General features: G+C 45.1%; 2 protein-coding genes across 31 annotated transcripts in view; one reads left to right on the forward strand and one right to left on the reverse strand.

The window, feature by feature from the left end:
• The window catches only part of PRR14L (proline rich 14 like), a 70190-nt gene extending 61227 nt beyond the window's left edge, over positions 1–8963 (reverse strand). For 2 of the 6 annotated variants that reach the window (XM_032256531.1, XM_032256540.1), the window contains exon 1: positions 5429–5606. The gene's annotated coding sequence lies outside the window, so the exon portion shown is untranslated. Of the gene's footprint in view, positions 1–4753; positions 5630–7917 lie in introns of those variants that run through there. The other 4 variants (XM_032256537.1, XM_032256532.1, XM_032256535.1 and 1 more) reach the window with 4 other exon arrangements.
• Positions 8964–9061: 98 nt separating this feature from the next.
• The window catches only part of DEPDC5 (DEP domain containing 5, GATOR1 subcomplex subunit), a 165925-nt gene continuing 150088 nt past the window's right edge, over positions 9062–24898 (forward strand). For 15 of the 25 annotated variants that reach the window (XM_032256541.1, XM_032256548.1, XM_032256546.1 and 12 more), the window contains exons 1-7: positions 9062–9120; positions 9985–10102; positions 14901–14988; positions 15560–15606; positions 18944–19029; positions 20271–20354; positions 22579–22628. In XM_032256541.1, the coding sequence (XP_032112432.1) occupies positions 10045–10102; positions 14901–14988; positions 15560–15606; positions 18944–19029; positions 20271–20354; positions 22579–22628 (413 nt within the window). In that variant the 5' untranslated portion in view covers positions 9062–9120; positions 9985–10044. The other 10 variants (XR_004262222.1, XR_004262223.1, XM_032256559.1 and 7 more) reach the window with 6 other exon arrangements.

Consider the following 24898-nt stretch of genomic DNA (forward strand, 5'->3'; position numbering starts at 1 on the left):
AAAAAAAAAAAAAAAAAAAAAAAAAGGCCGGGCGCGGTGGCTCACGCCTGTAATCCCAGCACTTTGGGAGGCCGAGGCGGGTGGATCACGAGGTCAAGAGATCGAGACCATCCTGGTCAACACGGTGAAACCCCGTCTCTACTAAAACTACAAAAAATCAGCTGGGCCTGGTGGCGCGTGCCTGTAATCCCAGCTACTCAGGAGGCAGAGGCAGGAGAATTGCCTGAACCCAGGAGGCGGAGGTTGCGGTGAGCCAAGATCGTGCCATTGTACTCCAGCCTGGGTAACAAGAGCGAAACACCGTCTCAAAAAAAAAAAAAAGAAGAAACTTGACCCTGACCCCCAACCTTTCTCTCAACTTCTAGCCTACACTCACGAGAATGGCAACCCCAGGCTGGGTGTAGTGGCTCATGCCTATAATTCCAGCACTTTGGAAGTCTGAGGCAGGTGGATCACCTGAGGTCAGGACCTTGAGACTAGCCTGACCAACATGGAGAAACTCTGTCTCTACTAAAAATACAAAATAAGCCAGGCGTGGCAGCACATGCCTTTAATCCTAGCTACTTGGGAGGATAGGGCAGGAGAATGGCTTGAACCCAGGAGGCAGAGGTTACAGTGAGCAGAGATTGTGACATTGTACCCTCGCCTGGGCAACAAAAGTGAAAACTCCATCACAAAAAAAAAAAAAAAAACACAAAAAAATGCACTCCCAAAACTCACCATGTTTAAAACAGAACTCATTCAATCCATTGAATAATTGAGTCTTTTTACATGAAAACAGCTTTGAGAAACAGGATAAGTAAGATGCCTTCAGTAAATTTACATGCTCATTCTTTTTTTTCTTTTTGAGACTGTCTTGCTCTGTCACCCAGGCTGGAGTGCAGTGGTGTCATCTTGGCTCACTGCAACCTCCACCTCCCAGGTTCAAATGATTCTCCTGCCTCAGCCTCCCGAGAAGCTTGGACTACAGGCGCCAGACACCACACCCAGCTAATTTTTGTATTTTTAGTAGGGACAGGGTTTCACCATGTTGGCCAGGATGGTCTCGATCTCTTGACCTCATGATCCACCCACCTTGGCCTCCCAAAGTGCTGGGATTACAGGCATGAGCCTCCGTGCACGGCCTCTTTTTTTTTTTTTTTTTTTTTTTTAAAGAGACAGTGTCGCAGGGCGTGGTGGCTCATGCCTATAATCCCAGACTCCCCCTCCTTTTTCTAATGGACTAATTCTGGGTCCTCAAATTTCTGAGCAGAATTGCAGACATGTTACCAAAAACAGCTAGAACCCTCAGAGGTGAAGTGATATTTAGATGCAAGCCTACAGCAGTAGGTTAAACTTATTTTCAGCTCACTAGCCACATCATCTATCAAAATATTGGTAATGCTACAAGACTACAGTGACAACCCGATTTTGTGAAGACGTTCAAGTTCTTTAAAACTAAATTTCTGAATGCAATGGAGCAATCAAAAAGTATGATGCAGAAATATATTGGGGCTGGGCATGGCTCATGCCTGTAATCCCAGCAGTCTGGGAGGCCAAAGTGGGCAGATCATCCTGGCCAACATGGTGAAACCGCGTCTCTACTAAAAATACAAAAATTGGCTGGGTGTGGCAGCACGTGCCTGTAATCCCAGCTCCTTGGGAGGCTGAGGCAGGAGAATCGCTTGAACCCAGGAAGTAGAGGTTGCGGTGAGCCGAGATCATGCCACCGCACTCCAGCCTGGCGACAGAGCTACACTTAGTCTAAAAAATATATATACATACATATATACATATATATATTTCTACATAGTTGTCTGGGACATTTTATTAAACCAAATAAACATCATGACTCTTGTTTTGGTAAACAGATATACAAGTAGGAAAAATGTTTGAAAGAATATAAGCCAAGGCCAGGTGCGGTGGCTGACCATGGCGCCACTGCACTCCAGCCTAGGCAACAGAGGGAGACTCTATCTCAAAAAAAAAAAAAAAAAAACAAAAAAAAAAACGTGCATGTGCGTGCACGCGCCAAATATCACTGTGTTACCTTGGACAACAGGACCACCAATGACTTATCTGTATGTTGAACTTTTTTTTGAGACAGGGTCTCGCTCTGCGGCCCAGGCAGGAATGTAGTGGCATGCTCATAGCTCTCTGTAACTTCAACTCTGGACTCAAGCAATCCTCCTGCCTCAGCCTCCTAAGTAGCTAGGACTACAGGTATGAACCAATGGATCCAGCAAATATTTTTATTTTTTGTAGTGACAGGGTCTCACTACATTGTCCAGGCTGGTCTTGAGCTCCTGGCCTCAAGTGATTCTACTACCTCGGCCTCCTAGAGTAAGCTGCTGCACCCAGCCTTGTACTTATTTTTTAAAACTGTGAGTATCTATTACTTATTTTAAAATGTTGTCTAATCATTATTCTCAAGATCTAAATGCATAGCAATAAAAACAGCTGGTAAGTGTATTATCCCTTTGTTTTATCAGTATTTTTCCAACTGTCAGCTCTCTGCCTTAACCATCAATGCTTTTAAAGTGTTAAATATGAAGTGAAAGGGAAGAGTGATTAATGCATCCTTATAATATGTAGACAGGGATTTACAGCTTAATCCTTGCTAATGACTTATAATCAACCTACTGGGTGAGGATACCAGATAATTAGTTTGAGGTATAAGCAAAAAATAAACCATAGATTTATGAACAATTCTTGACAGCTGCTACTGGCTTGTCTTTATCACAACACAAATAAGTACTGTATTAGATGGTGTAGGGAATGGATTTATTCCTGGAAAGTCATATTTATAGGAAGTATGAAAATTATTCCAGTAAAAGTAGAAATTATTTTAAGTTGAAGACAATTATTTCATGCTCTTTCTGTTGCAAATACACAAATACTTCTGCCAGCAGTCTTAACTGCTGGTCTCTTCATCAGGAAGCCAGGGTCCCTTCTCCTGTCTCCCACTTACTAGCTGGAGAGTCTTAAATGTGTTAAGTGAAAGCTGAGTGAACTTTCCTGGGTTTGTTTTTCACATGTTCATCAAAATAAGCTCAAAGGGTCCTGTCACCCATAAAAATTCCAAGACTCCAAGGAATAACTTTTGTTTCCCTTTGTTTCAGAAAAGCACACCTACAGACACCAACAATGGTGGTACAGAGCTCCGACTAATCCCCTCTGCAATTACTCAAGGGCATTTGAGGTAATTTAAGAACACTTTACATACAAAAAAAGATGGTAAGCCTTTCTTTAGTGTGCCTTCAGGTAATTTGGCAGTGTTAATTCCTATCCCACCAAAAACAAAAAACAAAAAACCCTACCAGTGAAGGATTAACAACACACTGCAGGTCTCAAACTCATCAGAACACATTTTATAACACTAAAAATCTGACAAAGTGGCAACTTTTAGTCATTCAAACACTCCCCAAAAGTTCTGGAGGTACAAAATTTACAGCAACAAGCAAAAAATAAGAAACCAAACAAGCAATACAAAACAGAAAACCATGTGCCCCAATAATCTCGAGTCTGAAAGTCTCCCCCTTCCTTCAATTCCAATGCAAAGGGGGCTGTTAATAACACTAGAGGCTGCCATGCTTGCTTCAGGGAACAATACTCACAATAATGACCAGGCCCTCAGAAGCTCACAACACTCTTACACCTTGAGAAAAGGGCTTTCTTTCCCAAAGATTCAGACATGGTAGCCATTCCCTTCATGAGGATATTTGAAGAATGGGCCTCTTCTTGAGAAAGAGAAAGACAGTTCTTTTAATAAAATCCCAAGACAAACTGAAAGCGAGGCAGGTTAAGTTCAGACATTAAACAGGGCCAAGCGCTTCAACATAGAGCGTGCAGAAAATCTGAAAAGCATCAAGGACTATTTCCCATTTCCTCCCTTCAATAACATCCAGAAAAAGGATCCCTCCTGTCTCCACGTAAGGAGTGCAACAGTGGAAATGCTCCTGATTTCTACTGACAGAGGCTTCCTGCATAAAAGATTTTCATCTCTTTTCAAAGGAAAAGGAGAAAAGAAACAATCTGTCATTCCGGAGATGCAAGAGGAAAGGGAGCTCTTCTCAAAGGTATAGAGTCTTCATTTTCTTGGGAAAGCAAAAGAAAGGAAGAACTTGGAATCGCCCACTTGGGGGGGGGGGGGGAGGGATGTGGAGATGGAAAATTTTTTGTCACTATAGCAAGTCAGGGAAGTGGGAGAGGACATCTCTAACCAGTCAGGAAGAAGGATACCTTCTGTGGACAAAGGGCTGGCTTCAGACTTCAGGTCTCCCTTTCTCATAAGAAAGCTGTTTCCAAAAGCTAAGTCTTTTCCTCCTATTTTCAGTGAGGCCCTCTTTGTTAATGTGGAGGAGTATTGTACACTAGGATCTAAGGGGACTGGAAGTGTCTTTTTCCCTAACCCCTAAGCGGGAGGGAATCTTCCACTCCAGTAAAAAAGGATGAGTTGAACACTTGTGATGAGGGTTGGGAGGGACATACGTGGAAAAAACTGCTTCTCTGTGCAAGATATTATTTTCTTTTACAGCAGATTAATATTAATAGTAACAACTTACCAAAAGCTATGTAACTAGTATTCACACAAATGCTCCCTTAGCCCGCATGACAATGTAAAGAAAACAGAACCCAAATTGGAGATGGACAGAGATTGAGACAAGTTAAACAATTAGACAAGGTCACAAAGATGTTGAGAGACCCAGGTTTGCAACTATCACTCCAAAAGCCATGCTCTTTACTGTGCAAGGGAAAGGAGCTCACTACACACCGAGAGACTTAAAGGCAAGAAGATAAGCGAGGCTCCCTCTGTGGATATCACGAGGGGAGAGGGAGATAGGTTGACTTCTGATACCATAAATTTTCAAGGTCTTCCTCTCTGTATCTTGGGGTAAAGGTGAAAAATAAAGGAGGAAGGTAAGTCTCTCTCTTACTGGAAAGATCCCCTGTCACTTTCAGGCAAGTTGAGAGTCTCACTCTTCACCTGGGAGACGCTGACCAAAGTTGGGGGAAAGGTCTCATTTAGGGGTTATCTCTTACTCCTCCTCAGGAGAAGTTCAGAATCCCCCTCGAACCCTGGGGTGGATCTCTCTCTGCTGACTAACGGATGAGCGCTAAGGAAGACCGTACGCCTCCGATAAGGGGCGTCGTCCTCCCCAAGGGGATAAGTTGGGAGATCCTTGTATCGAGGTTGAAGAGGAGTCTCTCTTGCGCGCCGGAGCCATGACTCGGAGAAGCCGCTTTTCCCTAGCGACGCGAGGCCTGGTCTCCTCCCTCTCCCTGGGTCGTTCCGCCGCCCGCAGAGCAGCCTTGGATCCTTTCCGGGCCGGGAGAAGGCTGGGGGCCCAGACTACCCTTTAGCCAGCACCACCAGGCGGAAGGACCCCTTAGGGCGGAGTGGGGCGGGGCGGCTACACCCGAAGCCTTCCCGCCCCCGGCCTCTTACCCTGAGGCCCGTTCCGCGGCCCGCGCTTGCCCCGCCAGCCTCTGCAGATGCAGCCCCGTCGTCGCCAAGTCTACCTGAGCCTACAGAGCCAACAGAGCCCGAGGGCGCTCCGGCCGCCGCCGCCTCTTCGTCTCTATGGTCCCCCTGCACTTCCTCATCCGGGGCCCGAGCCAGCCATGCGGACTCGCCCAAGTCCCGCCCCCGCACGCGCGCGCGCACTCCAAGGGGAGGCTCTTCCTGCGTCTGACCTCCCGCCCTCTGCGAGCCTCCACCACCCGCAACACCGCCCCTGCGGCTCAAACCCTTAAAGGGAAACACACCTTTCCACTTCTACTGAGCCATAGGGCCCAGTACCTGCCTCCACTGCTGTCACCCTGTTCCAGTCCACCATTTTTCTAGTCTAGACGGCTACAATTATAAGGGCCTCGCCGCTTCCACTCTAGCAGCCCGGGAGATCTTATTTACTGGAAACAGTGTTTTGGGTCACGACACTACTCTGCTTCCTCTAATTACACCCACCAATAAATAAATGTCACCTGTCTCCCGTTGGTTACAGAACCTTGTTTTTTTTTTTTTTGTTTGTTTTTTTTGAAAAGAGTTTTGTTCTTGTTGCTCAGGCTGGAGTGCAATGGCGCGATCTCGGCTCACCATAGTTGAGATTCAAGCGATTCTGCCTCAGTCTCCCAAGTAGCTGTGATTACAGGCATGCACCACCACACTAGGCTAATTTTGTATTTTTAGTAGAGACAGTTTCACTATGTTGGTCAGGCTGGTCTCAAACTCCTGACCTCAAGTGATCTGCCCGTCTTAGTCTCCCAAAGTGCTGGGATTACAGGCCAGCCACCGTGTCTGGCCTTCAAAGTTTATCAGACTTCCCAAATTAAAAAGTTAAAATACTTGCCTTTTTAAGAAGTCCCATTATGGACATCTCTCAGGAAAAGGAATCGAATTCCCTTGAGGGCTAAAAAGAAACAATCCTGTTAGCCTCCCCTGGGATGGAAGAATGTCCCATCAACCAATGCTGCTAAAGGCAGAAACTATCTTGGGGGATCTGGGTGTGTATTCTGAAGTGGCAACACAGAAACTTTTTTTCTATATGGAGTTTCGTTTTTGTTGCCCAGGCTGGAGTGCAGTGGCACAATTTTGGCTCACTGCACCCTCCATCTCCTGGATTCAAGCAAATCTCCTGCTTCAGCCTCCCAAGTAGCTGGGATTACAGGCATCCACCACCCGGCTTAATTTTTCTTATTTTTAGTAGAGACAGGGTTTCACCATGTTGACCAGTCTGGTCTTGAACTCCTGACCTCAGGTGATCCACCTGCCTCGGCCTCCCAAAGTGCTGAGATTACAGGCGTCAACCACAGTGCCTGACCTGTCGCCCAAACTGAAGTGCAATGGCAGAATCTTGACTCTTGGCTCACTGTAACCTCTGCCTCCTGAATTCAAGAGATTCTTCTGCCTCAGCCTCCTGAGTAGCTGGGATTACAGGTGCCCCCCCATCATGCCCGGCTTAGTTTTGTATTTTTGTAGAGATGGTATTTCACTGTGTTGGTTAGGGTGGTCTTGAACTGCTGACATCAGGTGGTCTGCCCGCCTCTGCCTCTCAAAGTGCTGGGATTACAGGGGTAAGCCACCACACGTGGCCCATAGAAACTTTTTTTTTTTTGACGGTGTTTCACCATGTTGGTCAGGCTGGTCTTGAACTCCCGACCTGCCTTGGCCTCCAAAATGTTTGGATTACAGGCGTGAGCCAGCACGCCCCGCCACATTTTTAAACATAACATTGTTATTCTTTTTTTTTTTTTTTGGGGGGGGGACGGAGTTTCGCTCTTGTTACCGAGGCTGGAGTGCAATGGCGCGATCTTGGCTCACCGCAACCTCCGCCTCCTGGGTTCAGGCAATTCTCCTGCCTCAGCCTCCTGAGTAGCTGGGATTACAGGCACGCACCACCATGCCCAGCTAATTTTTTGTATTTTTAGTAGAGACAGGGTTTCACTATGTTGACCAGGATGGTCTCGATCTCTTGACCTCGTGATCCACCCGCCTCGGCCTCCCAAAGTGCTGGGATTACAGGCTTGAGCCACCGCGCCCGGCCAACATTGTTATTCTTAAAAAATTTTGTGACTATTACAATCCACTTTATCATATATGTTTTACTACAATATAAACAATTTTCTGGGCGTGGTGGCTCACGCCTGTAATCCCAGCACTTTGGGAAGCTGAGGGGGGTGGATCACAAGATCAGGAGTTCAAGACCAGCCTGGCGAAGATGGTGAAAACCCGTCTCTACTAAAAATACAAAAATTAGCTGGGCATGCGCCTGTAGTCCCAGGTACCAGGAGGCTGAGGTGGGAGGGTCACTTGAGCCCGGGAGGCAGAGACGGCAGTGAGCCCAAATCACGCCACTGCACTCCAGCCTGGGTGAGGGTGACCTCACCTAAAAAAAAAAATAAATAAAATTGCAATTACCTAATACTTGCATTATTTACCTAACTTCTCCTGTGTCCCAACGTAAAGGAATCCACGCTTAAGAACGTTGCTTGTCCTGCCCCAGGGTCCCCTTGGTCTACTGTAGAATTTTTCATTACGGTATACCATACTTTTTAAGTCTTCCAAAAACCGTAAGAAACGGGCATCGTTAGTATTAAAGTTAAAAAGAAATTTAAGACAAGCTCTGTGTCGTTTAGATTTAGCAGTCAGTGTGATTAGAAGCAGCAGAGAAGTGGCGTGACCCACTGATTCCAGTTATAAGATGTCTCAGGCTGCAATCGAATTGCTACCGTCCAGATCAGAAACGGTGGACTGGACTGGACTGGGGGTTGGGGGTAGCAGTGACAGCACGCGGAGCTGGTAACTGTCAGGAGCCCTTGGCCAGAGCTTGGCTCAGCCCAGCCAGCTCTTTGGTTTTCTGGTTGGAGAGAAAGATACCCTGACATACGCGAATCTAGGCTGTGTCCTGGGTGTGACCAAAGACTGTTCGTTAGAAGCTTCGTTTTGGGAGCGGGTCAGGATTCGTCCTTCCTTCCTTCTGAAGGGTTTTGTGTTCTCGAGCTGTTTCCTGGTCTGTGAAATAGGATAGTATCTGCCTCCTGCATCCACCACATAATAGGGATGCGATGATTACATAAGGACTATGAAGCCACGGCAGCCATTCCTACTAATAGAGGGGCTCAGAATGTCTTTCGAAGTTTGCAAGGGTTTGAAAAGCACCCCCGTAAGCGGACACTTCCCAGCAGGGGCCATCACACTTAACTCTCGCGTGCTCAACCCCTTGTATCTTACAGAAGTCCTTTCAGAAACTCTCCTTGGCGTCTTTTAGCAGTGAGGCCACATGAGTCATTAACTTCGTTCATATAATAGAAAACGGAGCTCTGAGGGATCTAGTTTCCTCTGCGGGGAGATCACTAAGTCGGAAACGAAGCTCTTGGCCATGGAACTACTTCGGATAGACAGGCAGGAAATGGATTTCCACCGTGGGGCTAGAGACTCTAGGGCTCGAGGGCAGAAAACGCCAGACCGTGGCTCTAGCAAGAGGCCGCATCATGACGCCCCGCCCCTGGCTCGAGCCCCGGATGAGGAAGTGGCGCGGCCACAGAGACGAGGCGGAGGCCAGGCGAGAGCGGCGCGGGGCGCGAGGGCGGGAAGGGGGCGGGGCCCCGGGGCGGAGCCACCGGAGCGGCGCGGGTTCTCAGGTGAGCGCGCTACACTGTCCCGGAGGGCCTGGAGGCGCTTCAGGCTCAGGAGCGGAAACGACACGGGCCGCGAGGGCGTAGGCGGGGTGTCCGGAGGAGGCTCAGGGAACCTGGAGAGGGTCCAGTTCTCGGGACCCCGGCCTGAGGCGGGAAGGGGCTCCAGAGCTGTGGTAAGTGGAGCTACCCTTCCCGGACTCGGGACTGGGGAGCTTGAGCTAGGGGACCTTGGCTCAGGTTCGAGTTCCGTCTCCATCCCCAATCCGCTGTGTGACCTTGGACAAGTCTCTCTCCCTCTCTGAGCCTCAGTGGCCTCAGTGAAATGGAGAGCTGTGAAATGGAGGCAGGGAAGGTCCGCTGAGAGTTCGCACAGACCGAGATTTGGGGAACTCCTGCCTTCCTCCTCTTTGTGGTCGCCTTGCTTAGCACTTTGGCAGCAAAACTAGAATGGTGGGAGTGTCTCTAAGTCCCGAGTGACCTTGAGCAAGTCCCTTGCTCTGACTCTCACTTTCATCATCTACAAAATAGTGGGCTAACCTCTTTTAGGATACCTTTAATATTTGGGTGTTACTGGTATAGATGGAGAAGTGGTAATGAGTACCCATTCACCGCAAAGCTTCCCCTTTGCTGATAGAATATCTTCTCCGAGGTTTGACTAGCCCCTAGTCCGAATTCTCCTAGTTCCTGGATTCTCTGGTTCTATTTGTTTTCTATCGATCCTTGTAACTGGAGGAGTGACTTCATCCAAGAGTCACTTAGCACCACTTCACAACACAGCAACACCAGTATCTTCACTGGCCTAAAATCAAAGAGTGGTTGCAAGGAAAAGTTTGACATTCCAACCTTTTTGTTGTATTTCAATGACAGGGAGGCAAGATGACTTCTCAGCCCCAAGCTTGGAACAGCTGAAGGAAACAACAGTACAAGATGAGAACAACCAAGGTCTACAAACTCGTCATCCACAAGAAGGGCTTTGGGGGCAGTGGTCAGTATCGATTGGTCTTTAGGGGTTTTGTAGGTTGGCTGAAGAATACAAGGATATAATATATACCATGTGTACAAATACTATTTTTATATATACCATACAAAGGTAGCTAGATGCTGTATCCAGTCTTTTGCAAGTGCCTTGAAATTACACACTGACTCGTGACAATTGAGGCTCAGCAGGCAACTAAACAGACCAAAGCAGCAACTATAATACAGTAACAAGGGGGATGGCAGGACCCTTCTAAATGCATTTGCATTCACACTTTTAAGGAACATTGTGAATGCTGCCGGTTTACTGCCTTTCATTTGTTTAGTTGTGTTTATTACAAATCTTCCATGTATGTTTCCTAAAATTGCAGCCTGCACTGGTTTGGGAGACAAGAGAAACTAAAATTATATATCAGTTTTTACATTGAGAGAGAAGCAGCATAGATGTGCACAGAGCAAGTATGATCAAAACATGAACCTTTGCCTGGCTTCTAGGCATGGAAAGAAGGGGCAGGATACAGCATGTTATCTTGCACTGAACTAGAGTCTGTGTGTCAGCTCTGCTTCTAACTTTCCTGGTGACCTTAGACAGTCTCCTAGTGTACCTTATCTGCAAGTTGAAGGGCTTTAGAATAGTTTGTCTTAACATCTTTTTTTTTTTTTTTTTTTTTTTTTGAGATGAGCCCCCCCTCCCCCATGTCCAGGCTGGTCTGGAACTCCTGAGCTCAAAGGAACCTTCCATCTCAACCTCCCTAGTAGTTGGGATTAGAGGAATGAGCCACTGTACCCAGCTTTCCTTAGCACCTTAAGTCCACAAATCTGCAGAATAGGAGGGCACGTAGTATATATTATTTTTCTTTTGTAAGGGAATAATTTTCCATTCTGTCTTAACAGCCTTATTTACTTCAGAAATTGGAGTTAACAATATAATGAGTCTTTTTAATATTGTATTTTAGGATGTGTTTATTTCTATGTTATGTAGACAGAAGCCACCAGAGGGCAAGGACCGCCAAAAAGGAAAAACAGTAGTTTCTCTATCATAGGGTGTTGTGAGGCTTAAATAAAATGATATATTTAAAGCATTTAGCAGAGTTTTAGTAGCTATTATAATTACCTAACTATGGCATTGCGTGCGCGCTCTCTCTCTCTCTTTCTATATATATATATGTGTGTATATATATATATATATATATTTTTTTTTTTTTTGAGACGGAGTTTCGCTCTTGTTACCCAGACTGGAGTGCAATGGCGCACTCACCACATCCTCCGCCTCCTGGGTTCAAGCAATTCTCCTGCCTCAGCCTCCCAAGTAGCTGGGACTACAGGCGTGCACCACCATGCCCAGCTAATTTTTTTGTATTTTCAGTAGAGATGGGGTTTCACCATGTAGACCAGGATGGTCTTGATCTCTTGACCTCGTGATCCACCTGCCTCGGCCTCCCAAAGTGCTGGGATTATAGCGTGAGCCACCACGCCCCGCCAGCATTGCTATATTTGAACTAGAATTTCCGCTAAAATGCACAGTATATTGTTACTACTTTGTATGCTGTTGATGTTGCCTAAATATTTGCTGAGTGGAATAGAACACAGAAGTAACTTTTGGCAGAGAGAAGAATACAAGGATATAGTATATACCATGTGTACAAATACGTATTTTTATATATATCATACAAAGGTAGCTAGATGTTGTATCCAGTCTTTTGCAAGACTGTAGATCAAAATGCAACTAACAGGTGGACATGGTGGCTCATGCCTGTAATCACAGCATTTTGAGAGGCCAAGGTGGGCAGATCACATGAGGTGAGGAGTTCAGGACCAGCTTGGCCAACGTGGTGAAAACCCATCTCTACTAAAAATACAAAAATTAGTAAGGTATGGTGGTGTATGCCTGTAATTTTTTTTTTTTTTTTGAGACGGAGTTTCGCTCTTGTTACCTAGGCTGGAGTGCAATGGTGCGATCTTGGCCCACCGCAACCTCCGCCTCCTGGGTTCAGGCAATTCTCCTGCCTCAGCCTCCAGAGTAACTGGGATTACAGGCACGTGCCACCATGCCCAGCTAATTTTTTGTAGTTTTAGTAGAGACGGGGTTTCACCGTATTGACCAGGATGGTCTCGATCTCTTGACCTCGTGATCCACCCGCCTTGGCCTCCCAAAGTGCTGGGATTACAGGCGTGAGCCACCGCGCCCGGTGCCTGTAATTTTAACTACTAGGGAGGCTGAGGCACGAGAATCACTTGAACCCAGGAGGCAGAGGTTGCAGTGAGCAGAGATCACACCACTGCACTTCAGCCTGGGCAATAGAGCAAGACCCTGTCTTAAAAATAAACAAAACCAACAGGTATTTATTAGTTGTATACCTGTACCAGACATAATGATTATGAATATTCAAGGTTCCTTGTCTCTAAGGAGTTTTCAGTTTGGTAAGATAGACAGGCAAAAAGAAAATGATAATATCAAGCAGTTGGAGATATGTTCTCAGGAAGCTTAATTTGGACTATGTAAATTAGGGGGAAACTCCAAGGAGGATTTGGCGTGAAACTGTCAGTGGAAACGTTATAGCAAATAAAATTAGGGATTGCTAGGTGCAGTGATGTGTGCCTGTAGTCCCAGCTACTTGAAAGGCTGGTACAGGAGGATCACTCGGGTCCAGGAGTTCCAGAATGTAGTGCGTTATGCTGATTGGGTGTCTGTGCTAAGTTCAGCATCAATATAGTGATCTCCCAGGAACGGAGGACCACCAGGTTGCCTTAGGAAGTGTGAACCACCTCAGCCTGGGAACAGAGCAGGTCAAAACACTTGTGCTGATCAGTAGTGTGATTATGCCTGTGAACAGCCACTGTACACCAGCCTAGACAATAGCAAGACCCTGTCTCTAAAAGAAAACGAAACAATAATTTAGGAGCAACCAAATGTTTCATTTTACTAGGCTGAATTTTTGTTGGGTCTGATTATATTTAAAATCTAGATATACTTAATTATCATGATATTAGCATAATTAAAGGTGATGTCTTTCACCCAAAATTAAAACAGCAAAACTTAGTCATTTTGTCTTTATGCTTCTGAGTTTGCGATATTTGAGGCAGTTCTCTCCGTCCCTGGGAGAAGGGCAGGGGTAGGTAAACATGAACCACATCTCTCTTATGGCTTTTGTTTGTTTGTTTTTTGAGATTGAGTCTTGCTCTGTTGCTCAGGCTGGAGTGCAGGGGTGTGATCTCAGCTCACTGCAACCTCTGCCTCCTGGGTTCAAGCGATTCTCCTGCCTCAGCCTCCCAAGTAGATAGGATTACAGGCACCTATCATTGCACCCAGCTAATTTTTGTATTTTTAGTAGAGGCAGGGCTTCACCATCTTGGCTAGGCTGGTCTAGAATTCCTGACCTCAAGTGATCTGCCCACCTTGACCTCACAAAGTGCTGGGATTACAGGCTTGAGCCACCTCGCCTGGGCCCTCTTAAGTTTTAAGTGTTTCTTTGGGCCCTAATGTGAACTGGTACTTGACACTTTTCTCTAATCAGGTGCTGCCCTCCAAAGTCCAGGCCATTGTATTTGGTTTGACTTTTATTATATGTGAGAGGTGGTGATGAGCCTCAGGTGGAAGTCCTGAACAGTGCTAAGCAGTGACTAGTACCTAAGATAAGGAGTCCTGGCTGTATTGTTACTGGCTGTCAACTGTTCAACTGTTACTAGCTGTTTCTGAGATTATTTTCTTTTTCTTTTACTTTTTTATTTTATTTTATTTTATTTATTTGTGAGACAGAGTCTTGCTCTGTCGCCCAGGCTGGAGTGCAGGGGTGGGATCTCAGCTCACTGCAACCTCCGCCTCCTGGGTTCAAGTGATACTCCTGCTTCAGCCTCCTGAGTGGCTGGGATTACAGGTGCGTGCCACCATGCCTGACTAATTTTTGTATTTTTTAGTAGAGACGGGGTTTCACCATGTTGTCCAGGCTGGTCTGGAACTCCTGACCTTGTGATTTGCCCGCCTTGGCCTCCCAAAGTGCTGGGATTACAGGCTTGAGCCGCTGTGTCCAGCCTCTTTTTTTTTTTTTTGAGACAATCTCACTCTGCTGCCCACGCTGGAGTGCAATGGCATGATCTCAGCGCACTGCAATCTCTGCCTCCCAGGTTCAAGCGATTTTCCTGCCTCACCCTCCCAAGTAGCAGGGATTACAGGTGTTTGCCCACCATGCCCAGCTAATTTTTGGATTTTTGGTAGAGACGGGGTTTCACCATGTTGGGCCAGGCTGGTCTTGAACTCCTGACATCAGGTGATCTGTCCATCTGGGCCTTCCAAAGTGCTGGGATTACAGGTGTGAGCCACTGTGCCTGGCCTCTCTGAGGTTATTTTCTTATTCCTGTTAGATCCAAAGATTTATTGTGAGAGTCACATTAAGACACTGGGAAATTCTTTGAACATTGAATAACTGCAAGGAATTATGTTATATCTGTGGGAACCAGCCTGTTTTGTTACTATTATATGCCAGATACACAATATTTGAGGGGGTAGAAGGCTGTCCAGAAGCCTAATTCCCAGAGACTGAGGGCTTCTCTGTACCAGGAAACAGTGGGGTAGTGGAAAGAGCACGGGGTATAGAGACAAAGGTACCTTAACACCATTCCACTCAGCTGCTCTGTAGCTTGGTGTTCCTGTGCAAATCCATTAGTCGTTCTAAGCTTCATTTCAAAATAGAACCTCCTCTGTTAATGGAGTAGCAATACCATCCTGATGGGGTTGTGAGGACCCAGTGTGAGAATGTACATAGTATACGTAATTAGTGTTTTCTACTTGAAGTTGTTGAATTGCCTTGCAGATGATGAGCTAGTTGTGAACCCCAAAGTGTTTCCTCACATCAAGCTTGGAGACATTGTAGAGATTGCACATCCCAACGATGAATACAGGTGAGTGTCTCATAGGATCCATGGAACTGGGCAATTTACTGTTTCCAAATTCTATCCAAGGGGTTTTAAGGGCAGGTAGCTCTCTTTGCCTTTCAAAATGCTCATGCCGTGGTGGCTCAAGTCTGTAATTCCAGCACTTTGGGAGGCTGAGGTGGGCAGGTCACTTGAGCCCAGGAGTTTGAGACCAGCCTGGGGAACATAATGAGACCCTGTCTTAAAAAAAAAAAAGTGCTCATGCCTTCTAGGATTTGATCAAGCAATAATTTTTCAAAAGATCACTCCTGACCTTGTGATCTGTCCACCTTTGCCTCCCAAAGTGCTGGGATTACAGGGGTGAGTCATTGCACCCAGCCTTCTTCTGGTTTTAAAGCTGACATGACAACTGAAAGATTCTTTAGCATTTGTTTATTTCCTTTAGTGCATGTGCAGTTTCTTTGTTTCTAAAGGAGCTTTATCCCATTGCTGTGCTGTAAGTTACAGAATGTCTAGAGTGACCTGTTTGCCTTTTGTAGGGGTTAAGGAACTAGGTAGTTACTGCTCACAGTCTTCTAACTCTCTGTTGCTTTTCCAGCCCTCTGCTTTTGCAGGTCAAATCACTTAAGGAAGATTTACAGAAGGGTAAGAATTACATCACTCCTCTCAGATTTTTGTCTTTACTGCCTCAGAAACTGCAAGAAACCTCTCTTCAAAATCTCAAGGGATGAGAGAAAGTAATTCTATTCTTTTTTTAAAAAAAAAACTTTTAATTTAATTTTAGATTCAGGTGGTACATGGGCATGTTTGTTACTTGGATATATTGTGTTCTGGTGGGGATTAGGCTTCTATTGTATCCATTACTCACATAGCGAACATTGTATCTGATAGAACAGATACAGATGCAGAAAATTGTATCTGTATCTGAACATTGTATTTTTCTTTTCTTTCTTTCTTTTTTTTTTTAAACATTATATTTTTCAACTCTCATTTTCTTCCCTTTCTCCCTTTTTGGAATCCCAAGTGTGTATTATTTCCATCTTCATGTCCATGTGTATCCACTGTCTAGTTTCCACTTATAGGTGAGAACGTACAGTATTTGGTTTTGTTTGTGAGTTAGTTCACTTAGGATAATGGGATTACAGGCATGAGCCACCATGCCTGGCCTCTAGGATGTTATTTTCTTACTACTCCTGTTAGATTCAATTAGTCCCAGCTACTCTGGAGGCTGAGGTGGAAGGATCATTTGAGCCCAACAGTTTGAGGTTACAGTGAGCTATGATGGTGCCACCACACTCTAGCCTGGTGAACAGAGCAAGACCTTATCTCAAAAAAAAAAAAAAAAAAAAAAAAAAGAAAGAAAAAAATGCACAACCTGCCCGTTGCCCATGTGAACATCCAAGTAGAGTTCCTCACACCTTGGTCTCCCAAAGTGCTGAGATTGCAGGCATCATCCACCACATCTGGCCCATTTTTGCCGAGACTATTTGTTAAATGCCTACCCTGAGTGAGTAGGGGTTGGGGGAGGAAGAAATATATTTTGATGATTGTCCACCACATGTGCAAGGCACTGTCCTGGGAGCTTTGTGTAATCTAGCTTTATCTTCCCAACAACTCTTGAGTGAGTGAGGAAATTTAGTGTCTGCCAGACTGTGTAGTCTAGGCGTAGCCAGAAGCAGTGATTCCTGCTTACTCATTCTGGATTCAAATCTTTTTTTTTTCCCTCTGTTAGCTATGCCATGCTCTTCAAAGAACCAAAATGTTAATTGATAGTAAATAATATACTCTTTTAAATAGTTCTTAAGAGAAAAAAACAAACTTCTTGGTTGCTCTAAAAGGCTTTGATGGCTGGGCGTGGTGGCTGACACCTATAATCCAGCACTTGGGGACACTGAGGTAGGTGGATCACCTGAGGTCAGGAATTTGAGATCAGCTTGACTAACATGGTGAAACCCCATCTCTACTAAAAATATAAAATTAGCTGGGCATTGTGGCGCATGCCTGTAGTCCTAGCTACTTGGCAGGCTGAGACAGGAGAATTGCTTGAACCTGGGAGGTAGAACTTGTGGTGAGTCGAGATGGTGCCATTGCACTCCAGCCTGGACAACAAGAGCAAAGCTCTGTCTCAAAATGAATAAATAAAGAGTTTTGATGTCACCCACTCTCTTTTTTTTTTTTTTTTAAAAAAAAAGAGATGAAGTCTCACTCACCCAGGCTGGAGGGCAGTGGCAAGATCTTGGCTCACTGCAACCTGCACCTCCTGGGTTCAAGCGATTTTCCTGCCTCAGCCTCCCAGGTAGGTGGGACTACAGTAGCTGTACACCACCATGACAGGGTAATTTTTATGTTTTTAATAGAGATAGGGTTTCCCCATGCTGGCCAGGCTGGTGTCAAACTCCTCACTTCAGGTGATTTGCCTGCTTCAACCTCCCAAAGTCCTGGGATTACAGGTGTGAGCTACTGTACCATCGCACCTGGCATTTTTTTTTTTTTTTTCCCTTTCAGACAGGGCCTCTCTCTGTTGTTCAGACTGGAGTGCAGTGGTGCAGTCTCGGCTCACTGCAGCCTCAACCTCCTGGGTTCAGGCAATTCTCCTGCCTCAGCCTCCTGAGTGGCTGGGATTACAGGCATGCACCACCATGCCCAGCTGATTTTTTGTATTTTTAGTAGAGACGGGGTTTCACCATGTTGACCAGGATGGTCTTGATCTCTTGACCTTGTGATCCACCCGCCTCGGCCTCCCAAAGTGCTGGGATTACAGGCGTGAGCCACCGTGCCCTGCAACTTTAATCTTAAGAATGGCCTTCATGCCTTCCCCCTATCTCCTGCCCCCTGTTATGTTTGTTACCAAACTTAAGGGCTCATTGAAAAGTTTGTTTCTTATTTCACTACCACTGATGATACCTTCATTCCAAAGAGAAGCTCTTCTTCCTCTTCTGGATTTTTATAGGTTTTTGAACTTTCTTATCTTCCTTCTTATTTTATTTATTTATTTGTTTACTGAGAGAGAGTCTCATTCTGTCACCCAGGCTGGAGTGCAGTGGTGCCATCTCAGCTCACTACAATCTCTGCCTCCGGGATTCAAGCAATTCTCATGCCTCAGCCTCCTGAGTAGCTTGGATTACAGGCGCCCACCACCATGGCCAGCTAATTTTTGTAATTTTGGTAGAGACAGGGTTTCACCATGTTGTCCAGGCTGGTCTTGAACTCCTGACCTCATATTACCTTCCTGCCTCCCTCCTAAAGTACTGGGATTACAAGCATGGGCCATTATACCCAGCCTCTTATCTTTCTTCTTAAATCTTTTCCCTCCCTTCTCCCTTTTTCTTTCTTTTTTTTTTCTTTGAGACAGAGCTTCGCCCTTGTTACCCAGGCTGGAGTGCAATGGCACAATGTTGGCTCACCGCAACCTCCGCCTCCTGGGTTCAGGCAATTCTTCTGCCCCAGCCTCCTGAGTAGCTGGGATTACAGGCACGCGCCACCATGCCCTGCTAATGTTTTGTATTTTTAGTAGAGACGGGGTTTCACCATGTTGACCAGGATGGTCTCGATCTCTTGACCTCGTGATCCACCCGCCTCGGCCTCCCAATGTGCTGGGATTACAGGCTTGAGCCACCGCGCCCGGCTGTTTTGTATTTTTAATAGAGACAGGGTTTCACTGTGTTGACCAGGGTGGTCTCTATCTCTTGACCTTGTGATCCACCTGCCTCGGCCTCCCAAAATTCTGGGATTACAGGTGTGAGCCACCGCGCCCGGCCTCCTCCCTTTTTCTATCCCTTTTTGTTGATTGCTTAGCCTCTGGTCTTATTTCACCTTAAAAGCAGAGAATTGTTTAAATTCTAAGCTCCTGAAAGGAAGAGCCTGTGTTGCCCATGTCAGTTGATCAATTGCGTTGCTTACTCTCCGAATATTTATAGATTAGAATATATTGACCTGCATTTTCAGAATGTGTTATCTGAGCCAGATATTATTTCTGTTTTAGAAACTATCAGTGTGGACCAGACTGTGACTCAAGTGTTCCGGCTAAGACCTTACCAAGATGTCTATGTTAATGTTGTAGACCCTAAGGTATGTCTTTGTTTTGGACTTGAATATCTTTTTGGAATGATTAGCACCCTTCCTCAAGGTTAGATTACTAAGGAAATAATGGGTTACTTAAGTGTAGTGTTAGACTATTAAATTGTGTGGCCTGCCAGTATGTTGGGAGGCTGAGACAGGAGGATCACTTGAGGCCAGGAGTTCAAGACCATCCTGAGAAGCATAGCTAGACCTTGTCTTTACTAGAACTATTCTTTTTGTTGTGAGATGGAGTCTCACTCTGTTGCCCAGGCTAGAGTTCAGTGGTGCATTCTCAGCTCACTGCAACCTCCCTTTCCAGGGCTCAAGTGATTATGCTGCCTCAGCCTCCTGAGTAGTTGGGATTACAGGTGTACACCACCACACATGGCTCATTTTTGTACTTTTGTAGAGACAGAGTTTTACCGTGTTGGCCAGGCTGGTCTTGAATTCCTGACCCCAGGTGATTCTGCCTCCTCTTTGGCCTCCCAAAGTGCTGGGATTATAGGCAGGAGCCACTGCACCCTGCCTACTAAAACTTTTCTTTTTTTTTTTTTGAGACGGAGTTTCACTCTTGTTACCCAGGCTGGAGTGCAATGGCGCGATCTCGGCTCACCGCAACCTCCGCCTCCTGGGTTCAGGCAATTCTCCTGCCTCAACCTCCTCAGTAGCTGGGATTACAGGCACGCGCCACCATGCCCAGCTAAAGTTTTTTTTGTATTTTTAGTAGAGACGGGGTTTCACCATGTTGACCAGGATGGTCTTGATCTCTTGACCTCGTGATCCACCCGCCTCGGCCTCCCAAAGTGCTGGGATTACAGGCTTGAACCACCGCGCCCGGCCTACTAAAACTTTTCTAAAAGATTAGCTGGGAGTGTTAGCATGTGCCTGTAGTCCCAACTACTCTGGAGGCTGAGGCTGGAGGATTACCTGAGCCTAGGAGGTTGAGGCTGTAGTGAGCTATGGTTGCACTACTGCACGTCATCCTGGGCAACAGCATGAGACTTTGTCTTATAAAAATAAATATGTAGGTGGTAGGTGGTAGCTCATGCCTGTAATCCCAGTACTTTAGGAGGCCAAGGTGGGTGGATCACTTGAGGTCAGGGGTTTGAGACGAGTCAGAGTTCTGCTACTGATCTTTTAGTAGGTTTTTTTTTTCCATAAAGTTTTTTTCCGTGATAAGTGGGTATTATCTTACGACTATAAAGTGTGGCAAAGTGATGCCAGATATATTATTTGATTATTCCTTTTAGGATGTGACCCTTGACCTAGTGGAGTTAACTTTTAAGGATCAGTATATTGGCCGTGGGGATATGTGGCGACTAAAGAAAAGTTTGGTAAGATGTGATTTTTTTGAAAGTCTGTTACTTTTCCATTATGTGAATAATCCCTGTTTATTATAGGAGAAGAATATAAAATCATTTCTGATTTCAGCATCTACAGACAATTATTGTAAATATCTTGTGTGTTCTTCCATTCTCTTTTCATTTTTTTTAAAATCTTTTGTTTACTGTTACAGATTTTTACTAAGCATTTTTGGTTTAGATAGGAAATTATACTGTATTTTACATTTGAATAGAGCCTTAGTTTTCAGGTTTTCACTTGATCCCATTTGCTCCTCATATCTCCTCTTCATGGACAGTTTTTTTTTTTTTTTTTTTTTTTGAGACGGAGTTTCACTCTTGTTACCCAGGCTGGAGTGCAATGGCGCGATCTCGGCTCACCGCAACCTCCGCCTCCTGGGTTCAGGCAATTCTCCTGCCTCAGCCTCCTGAGTAGCTGGGATTACAGGCACGCGCCACCATGCCCAGCTAATGTTTTTGTATTTTTAGTAGAGATGGGGTTTCACCATGTTGACCATGATGGTCTCGATCTCTTGACCTCGTGATCCACCCGCCTCGGCCTCCCAAAGTGCTGGGATTACAGGCGTGAGCCACCGCGCCCGGCCTTGGACAGGTATTTTTTATCCCTAATTTATAGAGGTAGAAACTGAGATTGAGAAGTTAGGTAGTTACCCAAGGCTAGATAGCAAGTTGACCCTTGGCCAGAACCCCAGTCCTGTTTCTTCCAAATCACACTGCTTTTTGCTTGTACCTCCTCCCATTTTCCTCCTGTATTCATTGTTTTTTTTTTTTTTATTTTTTTTCCGAGACAGAGTTTCGCTCTTTTGAAGTTTCACTGGAGTTTCACTTCACTCCAGGATGGAGTGAAGTGGTGTAATTCTTGCTCACTGCAACCCCGGTTCCCCGAGTTCAAGGGATTCTCCTGCCTCAGCCTCCTGAATAGCTGGCATTATAGGCGCCCACCACTGCACCCTGCTAAATTTTTTTGTATTTTTAGTAGAGTCTGGTTTTACCATGTTAGCTAGGCTGGTCTCAAACTCCTGACCTCAGGTGATCTGCCCGCTTCAGCCTCCCAAAGTGTTAGGATTATGGGCATGAGCCACAGTGCCTGGCCCATTTTTTTAAATAAAAACATTTTTATTTTAATTGTTTTTTTTCTTTTTCTTTAAATGTTCTTTTATTCCATAGGTTATTAGAAAACAGGTGGTGTTTGGTTACATGAGTAAGTTTTTTTTTTTTTAATTTCTTTTCTATGAGTAAGTTCTTTTGGTGTACCTATCATCCAAGCTGTATACACTGTACCCATATTTATTAATTTTTTTATGAACGTTTTTTTTGTTTGTTTGTTTTTGTTTTTTGAGATGGAGTTTCGCTCTTGTTACCCAGGCTGGAGTGCAATGGCGCGATCTCGGCTCACCGCAACCTCTGCCTCCTGGGTTCAGGCAATTCTCCTGCCTCAGCCTCCTGAGCAGCTGGGATTACAGGCACACACCACCATGCCCAGCTAATTTTTTGTAGTATTAGTAGAGACGGGGTTTCACCATGTTGACCAGGATGGTCTCGATCTCTTGACCTCGTGATCCACCCGCCTCGGCCTCCCAAAGTGCTGGGATTACAGGCGTGAGCCACCGCGCCCGGCCGAACATTTTTACTTGTAAAGTTTAGTCATCAGAATTGTGAACTGGTTCTGAAATTTCTCATTGGACTTTTTTTTTTTCAATATTGACACTAATCAAAAGAAGTGAAGTTTTTGCATATTATGAAACAACAAATTATAGGTAGAATTTCCATACAGTGTATTTTCAGGGAAAAAAACTGCTCGATTTTTTTATTTGGTGAGGGTTCTGTTTTCTAAAGTGAGGGATAAAATGAGAAACAACAATATTTAAATGAGTATGTAAATGTAAATGTTGATATATATGTAAACATACACAAAGATAAGTATATTTGTAAAGCTGGTCATTTATTATCCACCTGGTCTTTCCTATTATCTATAGTTGCCAAACTCTTTAAGCACCCACTGTCATACCTGCCCTAGCAGGTTTTCCTGTTGGGTAAATCTATTACTCACAAGTTAGTTGAACTTTGGGTGGGTAGAAGAAATTAGAAAGCTAGGAGTTCTTGTTTGTTATTTTTCATGGCCTTAGTATGTTAATCACTCTCTCTCTTTCTCTCTCTCCCTGCCTCTCTCCCTTCCTCTGTCTCCCCCGCCTCTTAGGTCAGCACATGTGCCTATATCACCCAGAAGGTGGAGTTTGCTGGCATCAGGTAGATATCACATCACTCTTTCCTTATCTGTGCAGTAACTGTGCCACATAAAGCAATTGAGGCATATAGATGTCTGTATAGTAAAATGCATAAAAGTATAAAATGTTAGATTGTTGTAGCTCAAACAAACAACAAAATGCATGATAGTAGCTTGAGACTTAATGGAAGAAGTTGCTGAAGCCACCTGGCCTTCTGTAAAAAAGGAAGTAGAAAAAAAAAAAAGGAGATAGAGACTCATAATTTTAGAACTGGAAAAACCCTAGATGAACATGTCGAATCATACCTTCTCATTTTACAAATTAGGAAATGGGCTTAGACACATAAAATGACTGGCACATTGGTTACCTTTTTAACTATACTACTGTACTCTTTACTAAAACTATTTCTATATTTTAGTTTGTGAATAAAGGGACTTTTTGAAATCCCTTTTAAAAAAGTGGCTGGGTATGTGGCTCATGCTTGTAATCCCAACACTTTGGGATGCAGAGGTGGTTAGATTATTGCTTTAGCCCAGGAGTTCAAGACCAGCCTGGGCAACATAGTGAGACTGTTTCTACAAAAAATACAAAAATTAGCTGGTTGTAGTGGCATGCACCTTGTAGTTCAGCTACTTGGGAGGTTGAGAGTTGGGAGGACCACCTGAGCCCGGCAGGTAGAGGCTGCAGTGAGTTGGGATCACACCACTGTACTCCAGCCTAGGTGACAGAACAAAACCCCTCCCTAAAAAAAAAAAAAAAAAAAAAAGCAGAAGGTGTTTCAGGCATAGGGGCTCACACCTGTAATCCCAGCATTTTGAGAGACCAAGGTAGGCAGAGTGTCCTTGAGCCACAGGAGTTCAAGACTAGCCTGGGCCACATGGTGAATAGTGTCTACAAAAAAAAAAAAAAAACCGGCATGGTGGCGTGTCACTGTAGTCCCAGCTACTCAGGAGGATGAGGTGGGAGGATGACCTGAGCCCTGGGAGGTCGAGGCTGCAGTAAGACATGATCATGCCCCACTGCACTCCAGCCTGGGTGACAGAGGGAGACTGTCTCAAAAAAAAAAAGTACACTATACACATAATTAACATTCAAATAGTTCAGGGAGGTGTCTCATGAAATATACATTCTTCTCCTCAGAAACAACCTGTATGTTTCCTGAAATTTACCGTGTATACGCAGTCATATTTATGTCTTATTAACTCACTGGTGGTTATACCTAAGATTGATCAGTGGGGTCACATGGTGCAGTGTAGACCATCATTATAAAGCTCCCCATCAACTTTTCTTTTTTGGGGTTTTTGGTTTTTTTTGAGATGGAGTCTCACACTGTTGCCCAGGCTGGAGTGCAGTGGTGCGATCTTGGCTCACTGCAACTTCTGCCTCCTGGTTCAAGCAATGCTTCTGCCTTGGCCCCCCGAGTAGCTAGGACTATAGGTGCATACCACCACCATGCCCAGCTAATTTTTGTATATTTAGTAGAGATGGATTTCACCATATTGGCAGGCTGGTCTTGAACTGCCGACCTCGTGATCTACCCGCCTCGTCCTCCCAAAGTGTTGGGATTATAGGCATGAGCCATCTCATCCAGCCTATCTGGTTTAATTTTCAAAACAGCTCTGTAAGGTTTAGGCTTCATTGTTTCTTTTTTTGTTTATTTGTTTTTTGAGACAGTCTCACTCTGTTGCCCAGATTGGAGTGCAGTGGTTTGATCACAGCGCACTACAGCCTTGACCTCTGAGGCCCAAGTGATCCTCCTACCTCAGCCTCCTGGGTAGCTGGAACTACAGGCATGTGCCACCGCACCTGCTTAATTTTTTGTATGTTTTATAGAGACAGAGTCTCACTATGTTGCCCAGGCTGGTCTCAAACTCCTGGGCTCAAGTGATCTGCTAACCTTGGCTTTCCAAAGTGCTGCAGTTATAGGTATGAGTCACCATGTCCGGCCCATTGTCTCATTTTTAAAGATAATGCTACTGAACCTCGTGAGTTACTATGGCCATTCACCTAGTAAGTGATACTCAGCTGGGATTTCTGCCTAGACCAGTTTCTCTCCAGGCTGGTCAGGTCTGAAAGCCATGCTTTTCTACCATACTATCCACTTCTTTTTAATTTTTATTTTATTTTATTTATTATTTTTTTTTTGAGATGGAGCTTCGCTCTTGTTACCCAGGCTGGAGTGCAGTGGCCCGATGTCAGCTCACTGCAACCTCCGCCTCCTGGGTTCAGGCAATTCTCCTTTCTCAGCCTCCTGAGTAGCTGGGATTACAGGCACACACCACCACGCCCAGC

This window comes from Sapajus apella, unplaced genomic scaffold, assembly GCF_009761245.1.
Source record: "Sapajus apella isolate SASKATOON/1434 unplaced genomic scaffold, GSC_monkey_1.0 scaffold95, whole genome shotgun sequence".
In the NCBI taxonomy this organism is placed as follows: domain Eukaryota; kingdom Metazoa; phylum Chordata; class Mammalia; order Primates; family Cebidae; genus Sapajus; species Sapajus apella.